General features: G+C 35.3%; 1 protein-coding gene across 2 annotated transcripts in view; it reads left to right on the top strand.

The window, feature by feature from the left end:
• Nucleotides 1-1,608: 1,608 nt before the first annotated feature.
• Nucleotides 1,609-19,017, top strand: part of CCDC178 (coiled-coil domain containing 178) — a 133,572-nt gene continuing 116,163 nt past the window's right edge. The window contains exons 1-8 of one of the 2 annotated variants that reach the window (XM_087931205.1): nt 1,609-1,689; nt 2,829-2,968; nt 5,535-5,569; nt 7,815-7,906; nt 9,301-9,495; nt 11,559-11,779; nt 17,019-17,161; nt 18,778-18,931. In XM_087931205.1, the coding sequence (XP_087787331.1) occupies nt 1,632-1,689; nt 2,829-2,968; nt 5,535-5,569; nt 7,815-7,906; nt 9,301-9,495; nt 11,559-11,779; nt 17,019-17,161; nt 18,778-18,931 (1,038 nt within the window). In that variant the 5' untranslated portion in view covers nt 1,609-1,631. The remainder of the gene's footprint in view (nt 1,690-2,828; nt 2,969-5,534; nt 5,570-7,814; nt 7,907-9,300; nt 9,496-11,558; nt 11,780-17,018; nt 17,162-18,777; nt 18,932-19,017) is intronic. The other variant, XM_087931206.1, reaches the window with a different exon arrangement.

Below are 19,017 nucleotides of genomic sequence, written 5' to 3'. Positions count from 1 at the left end.
GAGGGCGGGTTTCCAAATGGCTGGAAGGCGGGAGGTATCATCTCGTTTGTTCATGCTGTGTGGGCGTTTTTCTATCTCTATGGCTTCTCTGATTATTCTGCTGTTGAAGTGTTCGGTTTTGGCGATGGTTCTGGTATTTTTAAAATCAATTTCATGTCCTGTGGCTTTGAGGTGTTGGACCAGGAAGAGGTCGTTTCTTCTTTTTGATTGAGTTCTTATGTTCTTCAATGCGTGCACTTATTCTTCTGTTAGTTTGTCCAATGTATGTGGTAGGGCAGGCAGTGCAGGGGATTTCGTATACTCCTTGGTTTTCTAATTCGAAAAACCCGAACAACCAAAGATCCACATACAAATACCATGAGAACCTCAGAAAACAAACAAATATATATATATATATATATATATATATATATATATATATATATATATATATATATACACATACATACATACATACATACATATATATATATATATATATTATTCTTATATATAATTTGCTGCATTTTATAATGGGCCCTTTATAATAATATATATATATATATATATATATATATATATATATATATATATATATATATATATATATATTATAAGAAAAAGTAACACCGCGGCTGCTCCTGCTACTACTTTCCACGCTTTCCAAATGCGAGTCCCAGGAGAGAACAAACAGCAAACCGCGCTCAGGGGCATCCAAGCCCACCTAAAGCTAGGCCGCTGCTGGTGGAGCCTTGCCCTGCCTTGGTGCCCCGTTTCCCAGCTCGGCGGTCCTGCTCGGGCAGCACTTTAAAAGCCCTCCTCCTCACGTACGCGCCCGACGAGCCGCTCACTACAACGGCGGCTCCCATCACCCGAGCAACTTCCCAGCAACTTGCGGCTTGCTTTTTCCTCTTGGACGCTTGCGCCTGGCCCTGAGCCGTGTGGTGGAGGGGAAGCCCGGAGTGCCGCCAGGTCACCTCCTCTAAGCAGCCCGCCCACCCGCCGGGCAGAACCCTTCCCGTTCTTTGGCAGGGACACGCTCCCGCCTGCAGACTTTGCCTTTGCAAAGTTTAAGCCTGGAAGCCCCAGAAAAAAAGGGGGATCGGCGGGGACTCACCTTCGGAGAGGTCGCACTCGAAGGTGATTTCGAACTCCCAGCCAAGGCCTTTGCAAAGTTCTTCTTTTCTTTCCTACCCCGAGAGCACTCCGCACTGTTTTTTCAGCTTTGGGGGCCATGCGGCGCAGGGCAATATGCCACGCCCGTGATTTTTTTTCAGGGGCGGGCCAGATTGGACAGACCAATGGGCCAGATGTGGCCCGCAGACCATACTTTGCCCACCCCTGCTTTAATTCCTTAATTAGGGTTACAGGCAACATTAATATTTTCCACCTCAGAAATAAAACATTGGTTGGGGGGGATTACTCTATCCTTTCAATAAATATTCCTGAAGAAACTCATTGTTTTCCTAAAACATGTATACTTGATCATTGAAAACAACTTTTCAACCTGGAAAAGTAGCTGAATCTCCCTGGCAGAGTTGCAGATTTTTCATTAATGGAATAAATATAACTGACAGTATGAATTTCTGTATTTGTTTATATCTTTATTTCTTTCTTTTTAACAAATAGATTGCAAAAAACTATGAATAACAATGACTGATGCACAGTTATTTTCTTCCTGTTCCAAGGAAATCTCTAAAACTCCTGAAGGTATTTGTTTTATTTTTAACCTTATATAACTCGGCATTTTCTAAAACATATTCACTGTAAAAAGTTTCTTTTGATACATTTGTATACTCTCCATATTTTTCTTTCAGACTTGTCTTTCGAGAGCATTGTTTCTAATTCTGCTTTCCTGTTTATTGATTTTTTTCTATAATCTCTGCCTGGCAATAAAACAAACCCCACTAACTAAATGGATCCTTCCATACCAAACTGCAAAAATCGAGGAATCTTTCAGAAGGGAGAAATTAGAAATTATATTCTGTGAACAGATGTAGTCAATACATCAGCAAATGAATGATATTGACATTGTTTGTATCATGCATGAACCTGGCAATTATAATTTTGTCTTATAATTAGTGACCAATTTTGGGATGAATATACTTAACTGGCATATATGATCATAGCCTTTCCAATCTGGTTATCCTTTGGATGTGTGGACTTCAATTCACAGAATTCAGTAGTCAGTTTTATTCACTGCTAACTATTCCCTAACTCCACCCTCAAGTTGGGGAAGGCTAGTATTCATAGTATATGAATATGAACATTTAGATTGGAAACAGAAGTTAATAATAGCCTGAGATTGTGATTTTGATTAAAATGAAAAATGGGGAGGAAAGTTTTTATTGTCTTGTATGTAATGGCCTTAATTCAAATCCTAAACTTCGATTGCTTTTAGCTATAGAAGGTAGTTGCTTGGTAGAGAAGTGAAATAAAATAAAATAAAAAAGCTTTGGACTGTGGAATTAAACTTTTAAAATATATATAAAATAAATACTGTTAAGAGCTTATGGTTGAAATCCTTCATGGGGCAATTTCTATGAAATTAACCATGGGATAAATGGGGTTGTGTCTTTAAGGGAGAAAAACCTATATTGGCTGTATTCATACATATTAAGTAAAGTTAGTTTGTTAAACAATAGTAATAATAAACAGGTTTACACATAATGCTAAACCATAATGAGTGAGTTGGCACATCATTGAAACCAAAAAAAGTTATTGTAGTTTAGCATTATGAATGCAAGCAGAATCTGTAAATGTAGAGCCATCTAATTTGATCTGTAGATGTTACAAATGTATTTGATGGTGAACAATGTTTAAATATAATTATTCTGGTTTTTTTTTAGATATAAATGAAAATATTTCTGTAGGCATTCCCAACAAACAACGTAGTTGTGCTGCTGTAAATACTCCAGCTGCATGTGTTAATAAAGCGATTAATCTAATACAAGATTTAGAAGTGAAATTGGAAGAATCTTTTCTGCAGGTAATATTTATTTGTATTGTTTTATTTACTATATCCATTAAAACATTGACAGTGGATGTCAGAATAGTTAGACTAAAAGATTTTTTTGCAGAGAAATAGGAAGAAGAAGGAGTATGTTTACCGCCTTGAATTATTGAATTATTATTATCAGAATATGGAGATTTCAGGTTTTCCTGGAAATATTTCATGGCTACAACACTGTTTTCAAAGAGGCTCATTTCATCATCATTCTTTGCTGTCAATGAATCACTTAAAGGAGAATGTTCAAAAATAGCCTGACATATATACATGTCAGATATCATGGTCTCAAGGAAGGCTCTAAAGATAAATATTAATACTTCATAAATTATATGGTCACGTAGACTCTATATTGGGGCCTCAACGGGGGTGTGGCATTTTGGAGGTGGCCAATGGAGTGGATAACACCCCCTGTGCTCACTTTGCTCCCACCCTCTCCGTCTGGGTCAGTTTTATTTAAATTTTTTCAATAAACCTTGTTAGGGAAGGCTAGGAGAATCTTTATTTCAGTCGACTTGGCTACTAAGAGCTTGTTAAAATAACTATGAAATTTTTTTTCTACAATATAGTATACTGCAGATATGTCATAATATACATCATATACAGACATGTCTTAAAGGCTTTTCAGAGGGCCATAAGACTAGGTGTGGATCCCATCTCAAGGGTGGGGGGAGTATGGTGTTCCAGTGGATGGGAGCCACATCAAAAGAGCAATTTTGGTTAAAAGAAAATAATGTTTTCGAAGTAGCTGGGGAATAATAAAGAAGGAGCCTCCAACACAGTAAACAGACATTATGTATAAAACAGTGAAACAGTTTGATAGGACATTAAGTAAAGGAATGATTAGGAAGTATTTAAGGAATAAACATGCCATGTCAAACAGTAGAAGTGAAAGGAATGTTATAAATGTTAATGCAGTGGTGGGATTCAAAAACTGTTTTTGCGAGCTTCCTAGCCTCAGATGAGCCTCTGGGGGGGCGTTTTTGCTCCCCTAAGGCTCTTCTGGGGCTCCGGAAGGCAAAAAATGGAGGGGGGGGGCTGAGCTCCTCCCTCCATTTTTTGCCTTCCTGGGCCTCAGCAAGGGGAATCCTGGCACAGCTGATCGTATCTACAGCTGATTGTCGGGAGGGAAAAAAAGAAATACCTTAGGTGATTGTCAGGCAGGCGGGTGGGGTGAGTAAGCATCAGGTGGGAGGGCGACCAGGTGGGGGGCGTGGCCAGCCAGAACTTTCTACAGGTTCGGTGACCCATGCCAAATTCTTGCTAGCAGTTCGCCCGATCTGGTGCGAACCGGCTGAATACCACCACTGTGTTAAAGTCTAAGAAAAAGATCAACATAAATGAACTCATGAAAAATGACAAGGTGCAAATGACATAAGTGGAGAAATTTTAAAATAGGGACATGCTTTACTTATGAAATAGCTGTGTAAATTTTTTAACATGTGTAAAGCACTTTTTAAATGTAAAACTCAGAAGAATACTTTGTAAAGTAAAAGAGTAAATGCAAATATAATGGAGAGATTTGGCTATAGTAAATCTGCATAAGATTAGTCCATAATGGGTGGTCATATAGCAGTATTCTTTCTGAAATAATATGAGGTGACTGAACAAATTTAAACATGGAGTTGCTGATAAAAAGGTAATGGGTTGTATATGTTATGAGAAAAGTATGTTTCTGAAAAAAAAGCAAAACTGCTTTCTATAACAATGACAGGATAAACTGAATGAATGATTGTAAGTTATACATTATGAAGAATTAGATTTAGTAAGTAAAATTGTATACCTTTTGTAGAATTTATATTAAAAATGGGAAATGAAAAATTTTAGGATGTGCAAATGCAAGTAAGAAAACCATGCGTAGACCGTGCTCTGATATAAAAACTATAGGTTTGTCAAAAGAAGTGAAAATATCTTCTCATAAGAACATGTGCCTTTATAATATGAAAATGAGAGTCAGATATATGAAGAAAAGTTTAAAAATAACGTTCAGTGGGAATGAGAATTTTAAGAAGTGTTTGTGATAAACAGACAAGGTAAAGACTGTTGCAAATGAAATGAATGCATGAATGCAAATGTGAGTGATAGTACAAAAGAAATACATTTTTTAGATTTTTTAAAATCCCATCTTTATTACTTTTAAGTGGCAAACATACCTAATACTATTTCTGTTTTTCCCAAAACAATAATCCTGAGATATGAATTGGCTTGAGAAAGAATGACTAACCCAAAGTCACCCAGCCAACTTTCATGCCTAAGGCTCACCATTTCCTTGTTTTTAACCTGGTGCCTAAACTACAATTTGATCATCGAAATAATGAATTACGTTTGTATTGCAAAATAAATATGTGAAAGGAGCTTGGAAGGTCAACTTTTTTCCCCTGTTCCCTTAATTTCTGTCATTATTTTTACAAGTAATTAATTTTTTTCTTGCACTTTGCATAATGTTGCTGCTCTGGAAAGGAAAAATATGACAGTTATGTATGTATGCAGGAAAATCTAAAATCTAAAAAATGAAATGTTTCAATTAAAATCTGATTTATGTTCACAGCATGAAATTTTATATAACTTGAAAAAACTTCCATGGTAAGAAAATTATATGTTTTGATTCAATAATTATTATAAAAACTCTTCTAACCAAAATATAAAGAGAAATACTGCCAATTACCATTCTGTTGATTTAAACTTAAAATGCTATGATATTACCCCAAAAATTGGGCCAAGTCAGGATCTGATACTTAGGACAAAAAAATAACCTTGTTCTAATATTGATTTCAATAAAAATTTAATTCATTTCATCATATATACTATGCTACTATTACTAGTTTTTGTGTGCAGGTAGTTCTCAAGTTGTCCATTCAAAGTTACACAGTCTTTGAAAAGGTGCTTGGGTGCTTCACAGCCCGTAAAGAACTTCCAGCCATTGTAAAATGTTGTAGCTCCCCCTTCCCCCATGGTCATAATATGACTACATTTCAGGCACTTGGCAGCTGATTCACATTTATGGCCAATTGCCAAATACCCTGCAATTATGTGATTGCTATTTGCAATCTTCTCTGCTGGCTTCCTCAGAAAGTAGTGGGGAAGATGGCAAGACAGAGGAGAGCTGAAATCCTTCCGCAGGCTTCAGGAACAGAGTTGAAATCGTTAGGATTTCATATCTTTCTCTGTAGTCCACAGATATTTATTTAGTGATTCAAAATTTAGAGAGTGACGTGCATGGATGGGAGATTTTTCTTCAGGATTTCAGCTCCATTCCTGCAGCCCATCAAAGATTCCAGAAATCCTGAAGATTTCAGAGCCTTTCATGTAGCCCACTGAAGGATTTTCAAACCCTGCACAGCTCCCTTGGTGTTCTGAAGAATGGAAAATAAATCCTGAAGATTTTAGGTCCATCCTTGCAGCTTACCAAAGGATTTCATCTCTCTGCACTGAGGGAAACTGAATCCTTCAGCAAGTTGCAGGGACTTTTTGAGCAAAATGTCTGCTTGCCAGGAAGATTTTTGCATGAAAACACCCTATGGCAGGCACTGTCCACTTAAAGGCCCAGGAGATAATTTAACAACTGCCACAGAGATTTCCAAGATTCCAGTCATGTGAACCTTAATGGATTACTTGCTTAATGATTGAGATTCTGATCTCAGTTATAGTTGTAAGTTGAGGACTACCTGTGTTTAATAATCTTCTCTTTCTAGCACACTGAGAATTAACAGAATAACAGAGTTGGAAGGGACCTTGGAAGTCTTCTAGTCCAAGCCTCTACTCAGGCAGGAAATCCTATATCAAGGGTTTCAAATTCAAGGCCCGTGGGCCAGATCCAGCCCATGATGTGGTCAGATCTGACCTGCAGGGCTGTCCTTATCTACCCAATGCGAACAGGAAAGATCAGGTCAGAGTGGATTCAGCCGGGTCTACCCAATGTGAAGACAAAAGATTGGGCCAGCGTAGTTTCTGCCTGGTCTACCCAATGTGAAGATGAAAAATCAGGCCAGTGTGGCTTCAGCCTGGTCTACCCAGTGCGAAGAGTAAAGATTGGGCCAGCATGGCTTCGGCCTTGTCTACTCAATGTGAAGAGGAAAGATCAGACCGCTGTGGCTTTGGCCCGGTCTACCCAATGCAAAGAGGAAACATGCCAGCAGTTTGAGGGGTGGCATCAATCTGGTCATGCCCACCCAGTAGGCCATACCTACCCAGTCGGACATGCCCCCACAGTGCCCCCGAGGTCAACCACAGCCTTGATGTGTCCCTCAATGAACTTGAGTTTGACACCCCTGCCCTATATCATTTCAGACAAATGGTTGTCCAATTTTTTGTTTAAAACCTCCAGTGTCGAGCACCTACAACTTCTGGAGGCAAGTCATTACACTGATTAATTGTTCTAACTGTCAGGAAATTTCTCCTTAATTCTAGGTTGCTTCTTTCCTTGATTAGTTTCCATCCATTGCTTCTTGTACTGCCTTTAGATGCTTTGGAGAATAGGCCAATCCCCTCTTCTTTGTAGCAGCCCCTTAGATATTGGAACACTGCTATCGTGTCACCCTTAGTCCTTCTTTTCATTTAAACTAGGCATACCCAATTCCTGCAACTGCTCTTTGGGACTGAGACTTCAGGATCTTTATTCACTGTTAAGCATGCCATCTATTACATGTTTTACATTAAAATAAGCAAAAAAGTATGCGTATTGGCCATTACTTTTTTGGATTGCAATGAAAATGGAGAGTTAGGAAGCTAAATCAATAGCATTTTGAAAGTGATGGAGAGAGAAAATATAGTGGTAACACACAGTGTAGGAAAGAAGATCCAAGACTATAATGCTGACCTATATTCCCAGGGATTTGGATGCTAAAACTGTCAAAGAGACTGAAGAGATCTGTTTATCATTCTCTACTGAAGGGAAGGCTGAACAGTCATTGCACTGGAAAGGTAATATTGATTAAGTATTTAATTGCTTTCTCTTAATATTAATGATGTTTAATTGTAATTATTTCCAGAGAACCATGAAATAATGGGAATGTTTGAGAGCTGCAGTATAATTCAGTTTACAATTTAGATTTTAAAATATTGAAACACTTCCAATAAAATAGTGAAAAAGAAAAAAATTCTATGCTGTGTTGAGTCCTTAATGTCCCATCTATCAAGGAGGCAAAGAAAATTGTAGGGAGAGAAATAATCATGTTCTTATCATGCAGGGAGAGAAGGAATCATGTTCTTATCATGTCCAGTGAAAGTGGAAGTTGAAATCATTACTTTAGATTCAGGTCTATGTATCTATAGTGCTTCAAAAAGTGAAATCTCACTGCTTACCACCACTGTCATTTACCAGAAAAGATCGTTTTTGTCTTCTGAGAGCAAAAAACCTATACCAGATAATATACTTGAACATAATGTTCTGTCATCCCTAAATAAAATCTTAAAGACAATGTTTTACACATTTTTCTATACCTTATTTTGCATATTTTCAGCAGCATTTTATAAATGATAACATCCTGTTATCTTGTCCAGTCTTTTTGAAGTGATTGAGATAAAAATAAATCGTTTTTAAAAACAATATGTTAAAGCTTGAAATTCTTAAATTAATGTTAAAAATGATTTTTAGATCTTTTTAAATTCTAAATAAATTTTTGAATGAACTCTTAAACATTGAATTGAAGATTTACTCCTTTAAGATAGAGATAGTTCACATAAGAATGATTGACTCATTGATAAGTTCTCCTTTTTTTGAATTGGAATTAGCAACACCTATCTGAATTCAAGACATCTGGAGACAGGCAGCATTTTTCTTAAGAGAAGGGAAATCTATGTGAAACATTTCTGGAATTACTGAAATATATCTTCATCCCACTCCCATAATTTCATATTTAATTTCATATGTATTTCATTAAACCTGTCCAAGTGAATGGGACATTTCACTATTCTTTATCAATCAGACTGGCTGAAAGAAAGCTGCCAAGCCCTTTCATTCAAATTATATGATGTTAGAAGTGAGCAATGTTCTCATTTGAGCTCATGTTAGTGAAGATCCTAATCACAGCAATGTTTTGCTTTTATTCTGATTAGACTACTGCTAGTGGCAATTATATTAATTCTGAATATGCAAAAGTTTTGGTATTTTAAGATGTTATTGCACATATTACTTCAGTAGTAGGATAGCACATAAAAATCTAAATTGCATACACAGTTTGTATAGAAGTCTGAAACTTTGTGGATTAGTTTTTTAGAACTGTGTGCTACAGGGTAACATTAAAATGAGACTTAAATTATATATTTTGGCAAAATATGCTGTTACATTCAATAACACTACTTGTTTTTAATTGAAGATATTCAGTCTTTAAAGCAGAAAACTTCTACTATTGTAGCAGAAGTCATCGAGTTAATTTCACGATTAGAAAATGAGCGTAAAGATGCTGAAGAAGCCTTAGAGTTTGAGAAGCAACATAGAAAAAAACTATACCTAAATTCAGATAAACTGTCATTTTGGAGATTACAACAGCTTCCCAAAGCTGTTCAAAAAGGTAAAAGAAATAGCCATGTTTTTAAAAAAGTATTTATTTGTGTGCTACCTTAAAACATCTGGAGAAAAAAGATATGAAATTGCTATTCTCTTTTTGGGAAGCATTCAAAATAACTGTGATGAAATAATAGTCCAAGAAGAGTGGAAAATTATTTTAGCCACTGAATTTTAAAAAATCCAATTATCCTATCCAAAAGATCAAAATCCAGTATACTGCTATTATTTGAATTTTATGTTTTATTAAAATGTGAGCATGGATATTCATCAGGAAGATTTTGTCAATATTCCCTGGTACATTTGCTTACAGCTTTACAATCAACATCCTGATAACATTCTGTTTTATTGCAGATGTTTTATTACTAAGTAACGTCACCAGTGTTAGATCATCATCAGGTCTACCATTGATGTTATTACCTAGTTTGGTAATGAAACATCTGCAAAAACAAAACAAAGCCCCAGTATCAAGAGAGTACCAAAGACCTGAGCTACAAATAATTTCTTCTGTTCATACTGATAGTATTTTGTACATTATACTGTCAATATTATAATCTCCAAAAAAACTTTAAGGAATATATTTATGTATAAATATGCTCACATATAGTATGAAAATGTATATAAGGCTTTGTAGATTTCTTTCCAAGCACTGAGCAAATCTGAAGCAATTCTTGGAAATGTGTATATTCTGACCTCAGAAAATATGGGAGCCCACTGCCCAGTTATACACTCTGCTTCTGCTAGATCAGTATGCTGAAGTCCCTAAATAAAAAATGTAATTTTAAAAAATATTACTGCAAATTCACTTAATCTTATCAATGATCTCTCTGAGGTAGTTTGCTAGCATGCATAGTCCCTTGAGCCTCTCACAGATGATTTTATGATTAAAGATATCTCTTTTACTCTTTTGAATTTTATTATATGTAGTAGAATTTTGAAAATACTTAATGAAATAAATTTAATTACCATTAAAATATATTATAATACCCACATTTTAATTATGGTAAAATTGCATAAGTGAGTATTAAATTTATATGAACATGGTACTAAAGTGACACTTTTGTGCAAACTATTTCTTCAAAGTGCTGGTTCCTATTTTTGCTTCCAAGGAAATTTGAGATGTACACAGTACTTTCCTTTCTGATCATCAACATTAATTATCATTACTTCATCTACTTCCTTGCTGTTTGTTCAGAAATTCTCTTTTGTTTAAATGTCATATTTAGCAACAATATTCTTTATAGTCTATTTGATAAGAGTGTATTAATATTCCTCTTGTCAAGTTCATGACAAGTCAGGAGCAGTGAATGGTTATATTGTGAACAACTGTGCGCATTCCCATCTTTAATTAATATGACATTTTGCTTCAGTTAGGACTATAGGGGCCATTGACATTTTCTTGTGATTTGTTGGAAGGTTGACCATAGAGAAAGCACACAAAGTAAGCAACACTCTAATGTTGTTTATTTTATTAATTGTATTAAATATTAATTCAATATAAAGCATATTGTTTACTTATTTATTTTTAACATTCCCAACTCTATCATAACAGACTCTGCATAGATAACACAATAAACACATAATTCAAAACTAAGATCTGAATCCTCACTTTAAAAGTTTCAGATCATCTGTATCCTTTGGAATCGTCTATAGTTGATTTGCCATCACTTTTTCAATAACCTTCTCCCAAGAAAAAGAGATTGGAAATTTGTAAAAAATATTGAGCATGGCTAGGTCAAAGTAAGACTTCTTCACTATCTCACCAGGAGAATGTACAAAAATTTATATCTGAAAAAAGTTAACTAATTGAAACAAAACAAAAAAATCAGATCTTTAGCTTCTTATTTATTTGTACTGCTGAAAAAATGTACCATAGACTACTTGGCAATGTGGACATTAATTTTCTTTAGAAAATGCAATTACAGCATTGTTTTATAGATGGATAATATAAAATTATCATTTGAAGACAAATGTACATATATTTTGGAATTAGCAGCTTGTTACATATTTAAATTTAAAAGTAATAGTTATCATTTTCTTATAAGCAATAGTTTCTTTTATATTTTGCAGAATGGGAGAAATGTTTGCAAGATATAATAGAATTACAGTGGCATTTTGAAGAAAAAAATGAGCAATTACAGGATGCCCAAAATCAACTGACAAAAATAGAGGGTGCCAATTCAGTGATCCAGAAGCAGATAAACTTTATGAAGAAATACAGCCCTCTGCTGGAAGAAAAGCTATGTCATGAAGATGATTCAATGAAAGAAGTAAAAATATTATTTGAGGAGGTAATTGAGGAGGGATTCAATATTTTAATTATATTTTATTTTTGGTTTATTGCATATGCATTTAAAATTTCTGTGTCCAATAATAATGCTAAACATCTGAATGTGAAGATATGTGAAAAAATTGTGCAGTGCAGTGCCATTTCTTTCCTTTTGAAAATGAAAAAAAAAAATTCTTATGAAATCAAAATGCAATTTTATTATAGCAGTGTACAGGTTTGATATGTTCAATGTATCAATATGGGATTAAATATTAAAATAGAAGTATAATAGTATTGATTATATCCAATCATGATTTTCTTATAAAAAATAAATCCGTATAAAAATCAAAATGTTTCCTGTAGGTTTTACACCTTGATTCTTATCAAGTTTTCACTTTGATATATAATGTCTTATAGAAATTGGAGTCTTTGTTTTGCACATGAAATCATGCTGTAATTTCTTTTTCAATTAATAGAGTTGTTTTGTTATTTTCTGGTTTTAATTTTCTTTCTGCTGCCCAGAATCATAGTGGTGAGATGGGCAACCACAGCAAAGCAAACAAAAAATGCAAATAGTGATTTAATAAAGGTGAGCTTCATTATTAGATTTTCATAGCTAGACTGGGAACCTGGTTGTATTAAACCTAAAGGTTGAGGTGCAGTCTGGAATCTGCACCCATGGAATTCTTGAGTTTCTGAATCTTGGATAAATTCTAGAACAAAACGTTGCTTTGGTTCTATTGTTAGTAGCTCCATCTTATTTTAAAAAAACTTACTATTATGAAATGGCTCCATCCAAAGCAAAATAAACAATTTAGGACTATGTTTCCTAACATTGGGTGAGATTTACCTAATTTGGATAGTAAATACTAATTGGATTATCATTTGAATAAGATTGTATTAATGCTTTATTCACATACATCCATGCACAAATATTCTCTCCCTCTCTCTCTCCCTCCCTCCCCTCCTCTCATGCATACACACGCACACACATACAGCTGAAATTTATAAACCCTTCTCTACTCGTTGCAGAATACCTTATGCCACCAGACTCGAAATTCTAGACCTAGAAAACCTACAACTACACCGCTTTCAGTCCAATCTAAGTATAGTATATAAAATCATACATTGTAATGTCCTACCTGTCAATTAATACTTCAGCTTCAACCATAACAACACAAGAGCAAACAATAGATACAAACTCAAGGTTAATCGCACCAAACTCGATTGCAGGAAATGCAACTTCAGCAATAGAGTGGTCAACGTCTGGAATACTCTACCTGACTCTGTGGTTTCTTCCCCAAACCCCCAAAACTTTAACCTTAGACTGTCTACTATTGATCTCACCCCTTTCCTAAGAGGTCTTTAGGGGACGTGCATAAGTGCACCAACGTGCCTACCACCCCTGTCTTATTGTTTCTTTTATTTTTTTATTTTTCTTATATGTATCCATGTATTTATAACTATGTGTTTACTTATACCTATTGACAAAAAGAAATCAAATAAATAAAATAAAACATGTAATCTACATAAATATCCATATTTAATATCCACATTTAATGTATGAGAAAAATAAATAGCAAAGATTAAATAGGCAAATAAATAAGAAAAAGTAGAAAATGTCTAAGATTCTGAGCACTCATATCTATGAGTGTCTATGAAGAAATTAAAGGGGAACAAATGACAACATAAGCATCTCAATGTCATCACACAAATCTGGCAAATGCTATAAGTGATATGGTAATTGTTGGACAATATTATTGCATGAGTATTGTTTTAGCATTATTGTCATTTGTTACTGGCTATTTGCAAAATGGTTTGAACAACTATCAATTAAAAGTGTTAAACATTTTTTAATTCTTTAAGTTTGGCGCTATGGTTATATCAAATATATTATTTTGGATAGTAGCAATTGGATTATTGATTTAATTTCTGTTGCTATGTGGGACATTTGTTAAGTGAATTTTGCCTCATTTTATGACCTTTCTTGGCACAGGACAGTGAATCACTGCAATTGTTGTGTTAGCAGTACAGTTGTTAAGTGAATTGGACTTCTCCATTGACTTTGCTTGTCAGAAGGTAGCAAAAGATGATCACATGACACTGCAATAATCATAAAAATGAACCAGTGCAAAGTGTCTGAATTTTGATCACATGACGATGAGGATGTTTCAATGGTCAAATGAAAAACAGTCATACGTCACTTTTTTTCAGTGCCATTGTAACTTTTAATGAATTGTACGTTGAGGACAATCTGTATTAGCTTATTTGGTCATAATCTTCATTCTCTGTGGTCAAGGGAAAGATTCTAGCTTCTTTCTGGAAAAATAAGTGGGTGACTATAACTGTGTCCACAGTTAAGCACAACTACAATGACGTGGGAAAATACCTGAACAAAGCTGAATACCATACATACATACATACGTTTTCTTAAATTTTCGCGGGTACTTACATGTATGTTATTCAGCTTTGTTCGGGTATTTTCCCACATCATTGTAGTTGTGCTTTTAAAGTTGTAGCAACGTTTCAGCAGAATCTCATCTGCCATCATCAGGCTTCTGTATTGTGTTCATCTGTGAGTCAGACTTTTAAAGTGGTTTCAGTTTTAAATTTGGGGCTAGCCTACTGCTGTGCCAGAATGGTTTTTTCTTCATCCTGATTGGTTGGGAGTCTTGGTCTGTGTTTATTGGTCTTGGAGTTTGCTGTGTTCTGCTTGATTGGTGTTTCTAATATCTTCTGTCTGTTTTGTGGCTTTTTTGTGTCTTGATTGTCTAGCAACATTGTGTAACTTGGCTCCGAGTAAATGGACAGCTATCATTTGTTAGGAAGCTAGGTTTCATCTGGGTGCCTGGTTGGGGTGTGTTTGAGCTGGAGGTATCAGGGGGGATCTGTTTGTGCCCAGGTGTTTGCCTGGCTTGTGGTGTGGAGATTTTTTGTTTGTGAGTGCAGGCTTCCAAATGATTGACAGTCTGGTGGAATCATCTCTTCTATTCATGCTTTCAGGTCTTTTTTCAATTTCTATGGCTTCTCTGATAATTCTGTAGCTGGGGTTTTCTATAGTGACTAGGGTTTTGGTGCCATTGAAGTGGCTTTCATGTGTTGGACTAGTGAGGAAGTGTGTTCCAGCTTTTTTGCTGCATTTTTGTGTTCATCCAGGCAGGTACTTATTCTTCTATTGGTCTGTCCAATGTATGTGGCCGGGTATGATGCACAGGGGACTTCGTATATGCCTTGGTTTTCCAGGTCAATTTTATCTTTGGGGATTCTAAGGACGGCTGCTATTTTTCTGTCTGTTTTGAAGGCATTCTTGATGTGATGCCTGTGTAGTATCTTACTGATTTTGTCTGTAGTACCTCTTATGTAGGGCAGGACAGCTGTTCCATAGGTCTGTTCGTCTTCTAGGTCTCCATTATGTCTCAGTGTGTTTTTGTGGATCAAGCCGGTGATTTTGCTTTTGTGGAAGCCGTTGGCTGTCAGTACTTTAGTCAGGGTGCATAGTTCAGTCTTTATGTGTGTCTTGTCTGCCAGGCGTTTGGTTCTAGTGATTAGTGTTTTGGCCACGGAGTTTATCTGTGCTGGGTGGTGGTGGGATTGGGCGTTGAGGTAGTGGTTGGTGTGTGTTTTCTTCTGGTATGTGGTGTGTCCTAGTGTGCCATCTGTTTTTTTGTAGATTAGTAAATTAAGTTAAAGTAGATTAGTACATTTAGGAATGGTAGTAGTTTGTTTGTTTCCGTTTCCATGGTGAAGTTGATTTTGGGGTGTGTGCTGTTTAGGTGTGTTAGGAAATTGTTTAGGTTTTCTTTTCCATGGGGCCAAATCACAAATGTGTCATCGATGTATCTTAACCATAGTTTGGGTTTGTGGGTGGCATTAGCCAGGGCTCTGGATTCGAATTTTTCCATGAACAGGCTTGCAATGACAGGTAACAGTGGTAATCCCATAGGGGCTCCTTCAATTTGCTTGTATCTTTGTCCTTTGTATATGAAATATGTGTTGTTTAAACAGTGTTCTGTTAGTTCCATGAGGTGTTTAGCTGGTTGGTATTTATTTTTGATGATTTCAAGAGTTTCTTTTATCAGGACTTGAGTGAATAGTGAAACCACATCAAAACTTACAAGCAGATCTTCTTGTTCCACGTGTAGATCTTTGATCATTTCCACGAAGTGGTATGAGTTTTGTACATGTGAAGCTGCTGTTTCAGCATGGGGCTGTAGCTGTTTTGCTAAGTGTTTAGCTAGGTTTTGTAGTGGTGCTCCTCTGGAGCTGACTATGGGTCTGAGAGGTATGCCTTCTTTGTGTATTTTTGGGAGGCCGTATAATTTGGGGCATCTGGAAGATTTTTCTCTTGGGATGATCGTCTATTGGATTTCTTTGCTCATGTGGCTGGTTATAATTTTCTTCTTGGTTAATTTTTCCAGATACGTGCTTGGGTCCGTGTTTATGAGTTTGTATGTGGAGTCTTGGAGTAGGTCTGTCAATTTTGTTTCATATATTCATATTCATATTCATATATATATATATATATATATATATATATATATATATATATATATATACATACATACATACACACACACACACACACACACACACACACACACCAGAAGCCTGATGATGGCAGATGAGATTCTGCCGAAACGTTGCTACAACTTTAAAAGCAAAACTACAATGACATGGGAAAATACCCGAACGAAGCTGAATGCCATATATATATGTGTGTGTGTGTGTGTGTGTATATATATATATATATATATTTGTTTTCTTAAGTTTTCACGAGTACTTACATGTATGGTATTCAGTTTTGTTTGGGTATTTTCCCACATCATTGTAGTTGTGCTTTTAAAGTTGTAGCAACGTTTCGGCAGAATCTCATCATCAGAAGCCTGATGATAGCAGATGAGATTCTGCTGAAACGTTGCTACAACTTTAAAAGCACAACTACAATGACGTGGGAAAATACCCGAACAAAACTGAATACCATATATATGTGTGCGTGTGTGTGTATGTATGTATGTATGTATATATAAATATGTGTGTGTGTGTGTGTGCGTGCGTGCGTGAGTGTGTTAGTATGTACAATGTTATGTAGATTTAATTCCCATTAAACTAAGTTGGTTTAGTTTAGGGAAATAGATGCAGGAATGACAAATGCAAATTTAAAATACCATCTCAGTATGGTCCTTCAGTATTGTTATCATAATCCTTGTGATATTTTTAGTTTTTAGTTTTAAATTGTAAATTAATTTCTGTTTCTTTCAAAGGCAAGCGTTCAGTATGCTACCGTTCATCAGAAATATTTGGAAGTGCTAAAGTTGCATGAAGAAATAAAAGAAGAATGTGAAGCAAAAAGACTATATATGTTTGAGCAAATAGAAGCTGATGAGACTACATTAAACCAGCTTAGGTAAATATATTTTAACTTTTTAAGATAATTATTCTTCAGGAAATTTCCATTTATACATAAAAAAACCTTGAGTTTCAGTATAACAGATCTTGATTCTTTTTGAAAGTTATGTTGTACTTATATACAGAATACATATACATATACATATATTATTCAATCTTGTCCAATTCTCAGAGATTGCTTGGTCAAGTCCCTGCAATGTTTTTCAGGAAAAAAAATTGTTGGTTTGAGAGAATAGGAGAAATAGTAGAACTTTTGCTAAAGGGAGGAGAGGAAGTAATTGGTAAGGATTAATTAAGGTATTAATTTAAGCTAATATGTAATACAGGCAAAGCTTGTAGAATTTTCTTGTAGCCAGAAATGAAGAATGGATTCTGGAAGATTAAAAAAAAACAACTATCTTGCACTTTGTGCAGGAGGGAGGAAGGGCATAAGGAAGATGGGCTAGTAGATCTTGTCATGCTGACTTATTGACAGCAGTTGAAGGGAGAGGAAGGAAGTTAGTCCAGTATATCAAGTTGGTTGCTACTGAGGGGATGAAGAGAAAGAAGGAGAAATACATATCAGTTTTGTGCTTCCATCCCTTCCTTCATCTGCCACAGTTGATGTTTTTGGCTTTTCCTAGCTTTTCCCCTTCTCTGAAAGATCCATGCATCCACTTTGTTCAATGCATGAACCAATATATTTCAAATATATGTTTCATTTCAGGCATGAACCAGCCAAAGATAACTGTTTTGTGTATGGAATGTTTTGGGCATTCCTAGTTACTATATAGAAAAAAAGTGTCTCTTATCAGTGATAGCACTCATAATTTAGGTAATATTTCTAATTACAACAATTCTCTGACTTGGAAGCATAATTTCTGTGTTTATGAGATATTACAATTATAGTTTTGCATCTAGCAGTTCTCCTTAATTATTGCAGATTATCAAAATAAGGAATTTACAATCAGAAATTCCTCACCGTAGTGAAAATGAAGTTGTGATGAATTTTTGGATTGGATCCTATCTACTAGGAGCAGAATTCTGCTCGTGGAACAGGGCTTTCTTCCTGTCCTGTCTTGCTGCAGTTTTTTTCAGTAGCAAAATAGTCCCTACCCCTGTATTTTGGAGGCTCCTCTACAAAAGAAAGAAGAGGAATCACTAAGTATTGGTTACTGGCCATTATATGAAGAGAAGTTAATTTATCTTTCTAGAATATTGGCAGATATTTTAAGATCTAGAAATACTTCTACCTTTCTATGGCACTTTTTAGAATATAAAATAGTTAGTGAGCAGGCTCAGTATCTCTGCTGGACTCCCTGTCTTCTTTTATTAGCTTCCAATATACAGTATAATGCTAAACAATGTTATGCTGCAAAAATATTGTAATGGCTAAATTGACTGACAAGCTAAGATAGTAGAAATCTGTGGGCTGCAAATTACATGGAAATAAATGAAATGTACATGAATGCTAGATATCAGAACTTGAGAAAGTACTGTTGCTATATTTACTAATGGTACAAAAGATAACTGCAGTTATAAAGAGATTGATGGGACTGCAAGTATAACAATAAATGTTCACTTGATCTTTAATTCATTTGGAGAAATAGATAATTTATTCTTGCTGCTTTTTAGGGATGAGTTAAAAGAAACTGATGAGCTTTATGCTGACATCAATAACAAGATACATAGATTGAGGGAGGAAATACTGGAAAATGAAAATCACCTTGAAGAACTAATCAAGCAAGAAGCAGATACAAGAACTGACTTAAATTCTTGGCGTGATAAAGTGAGTTTTAAATATTAAGTGCAAAGCATGAAAATTTCAAAAATACAGCAGCACATGAAATACTATCATTATATCTACTAAAAACT

This window comes from Pseudonaja textilis, chromosome 3, assembly GCF_049901715.1.
Source record: "Pseudonaja textilis isolate UNSWEBS1 chromosome 3, rPseTex1.2, whole genome shotgun sequence".
In the NCBI taxonomy this organism is placed as follows: Eukaryota; Metazoa; Chordata; class Lepidosauria; order Squamata; family Elapidae; genus Pseudonaja; species Pseudonaja textilis.
The sequence above is the reverse complement of the archived record's forward strand: the minus strand, read 5'-3'. Positions and strand labels throughout refer to the sequence as shown.